This window comes from Ips typographus, linkage group LG7, assembly GCF_016097725.1.
Source record: "Ips typographus isolate SLU linkage group LG7, UJ_Ityp_2.0, whole genome shotgun sequence".
Lineage (NCBI taxonomy): Eukaryota > Metazoa > Arthropoda > Insecta > Coleoptera > Curculionidae > Ips > Ips typographus.
In genome coordinates, this window is record NC_138428.1 from 8,398,133 (window position 1) to 8,405,714 (window position 7,582).

At 37.7% G+C, this 7,582-nt stretch overlaps 1 protein-coding gene across 2 annotated transcripts in view; it reads left to right on the forward strand.

The window, feature by feature from the left end:
- LOC145732027 (uncharacterized) overlaps positions 1-3,572 on the forward strand; it is a 143,048-nt gene extending 139,476 nt beyond the window's left edge. Inside the window, exon 2 of one of the 2 annotated variants that reach the window (XM_081984052.1) lies at positions 2,490-3,572. In XM_081984052.1, coding sequence (XP_081840178.1) covers positions 2,695-3,033 — 339 coding nt within the window. In that variant the 5' untranslated portion in view covers positions 2,490-2,694 and the 3' untranslated portion in view covers positions 3,034-3,572. The remainder of the gene's footprint in view (positions 1-2,489) is intronic. The other variant, XM_081984053.1, reaches the window with a different exon arrangement.
- Positions 3,573-7,582: the final 4,010 nt, after the last annotated feature.

A 7,582-nucleotide genomic window follows, 5' to 3' on the forward strand; every position in this document is an offset into this window, starting at 1 on the left:
CCTTTCAACCTTGTTGTTGCGTCCATCTTCTTGCCTTCTCATTTAAGCGTAAATTGTCCCCTGCATCGGGCACCATCTTCTAGTACCTTCTCTCGGCACTACATTGTCTAAGCGGAAATCCATCGCTTAGCTTCGACATCTTTGGTCCATTGCGTGCTCTCTTTTTAGCACACGTTGCTTTGGACTACTATACATCATTTCTAAGCCCATCTGGAGAACCTTCTTCAGCCCGTCATTTAAGGGACTCTGGGTGCACGCGGCTGTAGAACCGACGGTGCGGAACCCATCCGAAGATGCTGGTTTCTCCTAGGCTTGCTCCTCTTCTTCTCGCTTCTTTAATCAGGTCAATTTGTCGATGGACGCAACGAGGTAATTAGGTGGCCCCTAAAGTCAACAATCAATTAGCAAACAAGCCCGACTCCAATAACATAAACAGACATAACATGTATTTATAAACAAAACACCTGATACTTGCGCGATTTTGCTACCTCAGCAAAGTACCTAGGTCGGAACGGAACTTAGTGCAATTTATGTTATTCGTGACAATATTATGTCTTATAACAAAATTAATTTTAGCATCATTTGTAACCGTTATTTATTTGTTAGTATGTACGATCCATTTTCCATTAAAAAATAAAAAATGGAACGTGTGAAATTCATTTTCCAAATGCTGTAAAGCAAGGAATCCCGTGTATGCACCGCGCGATAAAAATTAGTCATGTGAACAACTTGAATTTTTATGTTAGTAGTTCGTCAACAACCAACAAGATTGTCGGAGCGTCGTGTCAGGAATATTCGCTTCTTCAGCGAAATATTTATCGCACCTTATTAGTTCATGGCGCTGAAAAATAATTGGATTAATTTCATGACTAGATTATACTCGCTATTTGGGTTTAATATGACACCATCATACATTCCAATTTTTTTTATATTTATATTTTTTTTTTAATTTTTATTTCATCCACGTGTGTATATTATGCCTGTATCAACATATGTATATATATAGCCATTAATAATAAAGTAATACAAAAACAATAGCAAGGTAATATAAATAGAAGTGTAGACCTCATAGCTGCTGATAAGTAGCATATGGCCCCATGTCGTCAAACGGTTCTAATTGCGCGATAAACGGCTGCGTTACCGCGTGTCCAAGAACTCCTTCAGTTTGTTGCTGATTAATGGGCCCCCCTTCTTGCACCTGCGCCAGGTTTTCCGGATTCGGGCATAGTGCCGGATTGCGGTCGACCTGACTTGCGTGTGATTCAGGAGGTCCAAATGCACTTCCACAAGATGTGCCAGCAGAATTGATTTCCGATGTTTCATCCCTTTCTTGTGTTTGGGGCACCACTGGTACCCGAAACTGATATGTCATATCCGTTACATAAGCATGCGGATATGGCGGATGACCCGGTTGACTCAAAAATTGAGTTCTCCCGTACACACATGTAGCACAAGGACATCCTTGCACAAATACATTTTCCCATGCTCGCCAAAAATCCTCAGGTCGATATTGAGGTTGTTGGGGTGATATGCAAATTTCACAATCACATGTCGAAAACGGAGTACCCCCTTGACGTACTTTCTCGCCAAGTAGAAGTATGATATACTCCGTATGAATGATTTGAGTCCACAGGCCAAGTAGAGATTTTGTAATCCCTAATAATTGTATTGGTACCACTCGATCAAACTCTCCTTGCAGTTCCCACAAGTGGTACAGTGCCAATTTGTATAAATACAGTTTGGTGTTTATTTCGGTAACACACCTAATATAAAACAAGAAATTCACAATCCATTCCATTTTTGGCACTTCGGGTTTATTTAAACCAATCTAGTAATTAGTCATTATTCATAACTGCGCGTAGCGATGAATCAAATTTGTCTTATCGCTCGCGAATTAGATGCTTTCTTCACCAAATGCATAAACAACTATATGGTCAAGGTGATTATTACACCGACAACATCATATATTTATCTTTATTCGTTTGTAGGTACCTACATTACAATAACAATATTCAATGTTTTTATTTCCATTACATGTAACCATTTTTTATCTTATAGGGAAAATTAAACTGATATCTGTTCTTGAATTTTAAGAATTTGCGCAATAAAAAGTCAGACGCAGATAACAGAATAAAATCCTTGGGCCCTGTAAAAATAGGTACACAGCTCAATATGTGGAGCCGTACATTATAATTGTTACTTTGTTTAAACATTATGCTTAATTGCATTTTTGCATTTTATGCATTAATCGGTCTGCACTAAACAATGTCTGGTCTCATTAAGATATTATTCCGAACTGGCCAAATCAGCGAATCCCATGGGTTTAAGCATGGTGCACCATTTAACTGTTGGGAAAACATTTCTCTGATAACCTTAACATTTGACAAGTTCATCGTCTGGAAGTAATTTGCTAATTTCAGCATCCTGGCTTTCCGGTGGAGAGGGATCTGAATTGTATTTATACGGTTTTCTTATCACATTCTCCACAGTTCGTCCTCTGACCCATACGAGACTTTTGTACTGCATTTTTGTCGTGTCATACGAGTCTTTTGTAGTGCATTTTTGTCGTGTCATATTTGAAAGTAAGTATAAGTGTTTTTTTTCCTTTTTATTCATTATTTCCATATAGTTTTCCTTCCAAAGAAAAATTCACTTTGTTTCGCTATCCAATGTTAACAATATTTTCCCTTTCAGATGGAACCTGGAAATGGAGGAGGAGATATCGAAAAGGGCCGGGGCCGCGGTGCTCGTTTGATGGCCCTATTGGCTGCCCAGCGGGCCCGACGAACCGTGGGTGCGGCCAGCCTCAAACTGGGGTCTGAAGTTGATGCTGGTCCTTCTGCGGCCAGCGAGGTGGAGGCTCCCCCTCAAGTGGCAGGTGAGGTGGAGGCTCCCCCTGGAGGTCAAAACTCCCCAGAAGAAAAAATAGAGGAGGAAGGCGACGTCAACGACGCCTCAACAGTGGTGGCGCCGCGTTTGGCTGTTGAAGCCATTGGCAGTAATGCCAAGACGGTTAATTTTTATTTTTTTTAGAGTAACAAAAAAAACAAAAATAAATAAATATTAACCCAAATGCTTGTATTATTTTAGTTGCGGGGTTCCTTCTGGTGTCCATGGGTCATGGTAATGTAAAATTCTGCTTACATGGACTACTTCAGTTTTAGATTTTTGCGAAATACCCTTTCGTATTTCATAGTCCACATCAGACATTTTTCGATTTATGTAATAAGGACCAAACCATCTAAGCAGTAATTTTTCACTTTTTCCTACTTTCCTAATAGGGGTGAAAACTTTTACTTGGTCCCCCACTTTAAATTCAACATGGCGGTGTTTACAATCATAACGTAATTTATCTATGTCTTGACGCCGTTTTATATTTTCAACTGCCAAATTTCTGACTGCTAAACCAATGTCTCTAATTTGGTCGCTATTACTACTTTCCAAGGGTGGCAATAAGTTTGCTTCCGTTGGTAAAATAGGTTCACGACCGTACACCAGCATGAATGGTGAAAATTTAGTGCTATCCTGTTTCGCAGAATTATACGCAAAAGTCACATGTGGAAGATATTCATCCCAATTTGATTGATCAGTATTAGTATACATAGATAACATATTGGCTAAAGTTTTATTAAATCTTTCTGTTAAGCCATTAGTTGCGGGATGATATGCAGTAGTAAACTGACTCGTTGTCCCCATCTTTTTTAGCAATTCCGTAACCAATTCTGATTGAAAAACTTTCCCTCTATCGCTTAACAATTCCTTGGGTGCACCGTGTTTTGTAATAATTCTCTCCAGTATAAATTTCGCTACAGGTCCGGCTTTGCCGCTCGGTAATGCGTCAGTCTCCGCCCACCTTGTGGCGTAATCTGTCGCTACCACTATCATGGTTTTGCCGCTGCTACTTCTGCGAAACGGACCTAACAAATCTATTCCACCTTTTTCAAATGGGGTGCCAACTGGAATAGGATGTAACAGACCGATAGGCTTTTGATTTTGTTGGCCTTTCCTGGCCTGACAATCCGGGCATCCTTTTACAAAACGTTCCACGTCCTTTTGCAACCCTTGCCAATAGTATCTTTGTTTTATTTTCGCTAGGGTCTTTGACAATCCCAAATGGCCACTCAGCGGTTCTGAGTGTGAACTGTTGCGGTATCACTAAAAGTTTAGTCCGGCCCACTCCATGCGGGTTTATACGGTACAAAACTTCTGATTCAAGCCTAAAATTTTTCGCTTGCTTGCGTATACCAATTGTAGCTTCTTCAGGATGTTTTATAGCCTGAATTATTTCCAAAATGTTTTTATCTTTTGCTTGCAATTCTGCAATGTTACGCATATCCAATAAAAAGGTTGGTATTTCGTCAATTTCTTGTACTTTCGTATTTGCTGGCAAAACAGGATATCTGCTTACGCAGTCTGCATCTCTGTGAGCAATTCCTGATTTATGATGTACTGTGTAGTCAAATTCTGATAACTTTAACGCCCAACGCGCTAAACGTCCAGTAGTCTCTATCAAGGTTTTTAACCAACATAGCGCATGATGATCAGTCACTATTTTTATAGGTTTTCCATAAATAAAATGTCTAAAATAGGATAGCGCCCTTATAGCTGCTAACCCTTCAAGTTCTGTTATCGAATAATTCTTCTCAGCTTTACTAAGGCTTCTACTTGCATATGCTATTGGGTGTAACGCATTTTCATGATCTTCCTGCAATAATATTGCTCCGATTCCATCTTTACATGCATCTACCCTCAATTCACATCCTTTATTTGGTTGAAAATGTGCCAAAACTGGTTCACTAATCAATTTTTGTTTTAGTGTTTCAAATGCTTTGTCATGTATGTCCTGCCAATCAAATTTATTTTGTTTCTTTGTTAGATCATGTAAAGGACGTGCAATTTTTGCAAAATTTTCTATAAACTTCCGGTAGTAGTTACAAAGTCCCAAAAAACTTTGTACACCCTTTACATTTTTTGGCCTTGGAAAATTTTCAATTGAAACTAATTTCGATTTATCTGGAAAAATTCCATCTTTCGAAATTGTATAACCAAGAATATTAATTTTTTCTTTTAAATATTCACATTTTTTAGGTTTTAGTGTTAAGCCTGCACTTCGGAGTCTATTGAAAACTTTACGTAATTTTTCCAAATGTTCATCTATCGTTTTAGAAAAAATTATAATGTCGTCCATGTAAATTAAAACTTCTTTCCATTTTAAATCTCTAAACACTACATCTCCTAACTGTTGAAATGTTGCCGGGGCATTGCACAATCCAAAAGGCATTACATTAAATTCCCATAATCCGTGACCTGGCGCTGTAAAGGCAGTAAGTGGCTTACTTTCTTCTTTTACTTTGACTTGCCAATGAAATGAAAACCTGAATACATGTCTAACGATGAGAAATATTTGGCGTTTCCTAAGTACGTCAAAATATCCTCAATATTAGATCCTGACCACGAATTTTTTACTGTCACATTGTTTAACTTGCGATAATCCACGCAAAATCGTGTCTCTCCAGACTTTTTCTTTACTAATACGACGGGACTTGCCCAGGGCGAGTTACTTTGCCTTATTATGTCGTATTGTTCCATTTCTCTTATCTGCTCATCTATTATCTCTCTTTCTTTTTGTGCCACTCTGTAAGGTTTCTGTTTTATCGGTTTAGCATTCCCTACATCAATCTCATGTTCAATGACATCGGTTTTTCCCATATATTTTGGTGTTTTTGAAAAAACGTCACTATATTCTGACAGTAATGTCTGCAATTTGTTATACAATTCTGGGTTCGTTATATTGCTTAGGTTATGGTCATTCATGGTAATCATTTCTTCATCATCTTCAGTTTCATCAATACAATGAACTGGAATTTTTGCTATATCCATTTCTATATTTTTCTCTAAATAACCAATTGTGGAATTTTTTAATATGAACACTTTTTTAAACCTCATATTATTAATTTTGATGTACCATTTGCCATTTCTTACAAAAATATTTGAACAAATCAATCCTCTTGGTCGTAGGTATTTATCGTTCTCGATAAAGCAGTACTTCGTGAACTCGTGCGGAGATAAGGCACAGTTCAGTCGTACCGTTATCTCGCGACCAACCTCGACCATGTAGTCGGTTTCAAGTGCAACCTTCAAACTTCGCGCGGTTGACTCAATCTCGACGTTCGCAAATACCTTATTAGTATCTTCCATTTGTTCTATTTTCCCTATGTTGTTGTTGACATTGTTGCCAAAATGTAAAATCAATGGGTCAAGTTCATGGTATAATGTCACAGTATTGGTATTATAGTCAATCAATGATTTTTCACTAGCCAAAAAGTTATGTCCCAAAATTAAGGCTTTTGATAAATTTTGCACCACTAGTGCCTCAACGGAAATCCGTTAAGCAGAGGAACCGACAGTTGAGCTATGATGCGCGGGTTTAAACTCTTTCAACTCTTTTAAGACTTTTTCGGGGTTTTTTCCTTGGGCTAGTGCTTGTTGCAAAACAAATTTTTCTTTGTCTGATATACTTTGAGCTCTACTGCGAGTTCGTACTCGTGATTTGTCACTTGGTTCACTCATGTAAAATCTAATACGAAATGTTTGGCAGTATTTTTAATTATTTCGATTTTCCAAGTTTTCGGTCAAAATTTAAACGATTTTTTTTTTAAACAATTTGATTATTCCTAGCAATTTCTTTGCAAATTTGCTTGTTCATCAAACTAATAATTTTTTTGACGCTAAAATACACAAGCATTAATACCCCCATGCACAGAAAAATAATAATTAAAATTTTCTTTGCTGACCATGAATTATCTTTTCCTGAACTATTTGATACACCTCCACTATTTCCCGCTTGGGAAATAATAATTTCCTCCTCTTTTGAAGATGTACCACCCATATTAAACCAAAATTTTCTCAAATGAACGCTTTAATAGCAAAGGTAACCCCCAAAAAATCACTGAATAAATCAACGTTACTATCCCTAGCCAAAAGAAAATAATACTTAAAATTTCTTTTATAGCCCACACATTATTTTCCTGAATCTTTATCATACCCCAAAAAATAAAAATAAAAATAAAAAACTCAACTATTGTTTTTTATCCATCCCAAAATAGACCGGCGCCTCCACCAAATGTCACGTTTAATTTATGAGCCCTTCTGGGTTCACCAATTAAACTGACTCACGACGTTAAACGTCGCGCCGGGATCTCAGTTTTAGGGATGGAATCAAACACTGAGTTTTTCTCATATAACACTTAAATCTATTAAATATGGTATACACAAACGTGTCTGCACAATACGGTTATAAACACTAAAAGTTGACAATTCTACAATTTGTACTTACATAGTCACAAGCTAAGGACTTAGCATTTCTGGTGGCTGGCTTGGTCACTTCGCGTTTGAACAACTTTGGAGAACGGACTAATTAACTTGATCTTTTCCCGAGGAGATTCGACATTTCGACTTCTCGGGTCAGCTGGTCGCACTACCGTTGATCGGTTCACACTTATCCTATACTGCTAAAATCGGCGTATTTTATACCCGATTGATCGGCTGACGCAGTTTGTTATTGTCGCTTGTTTTTCACATT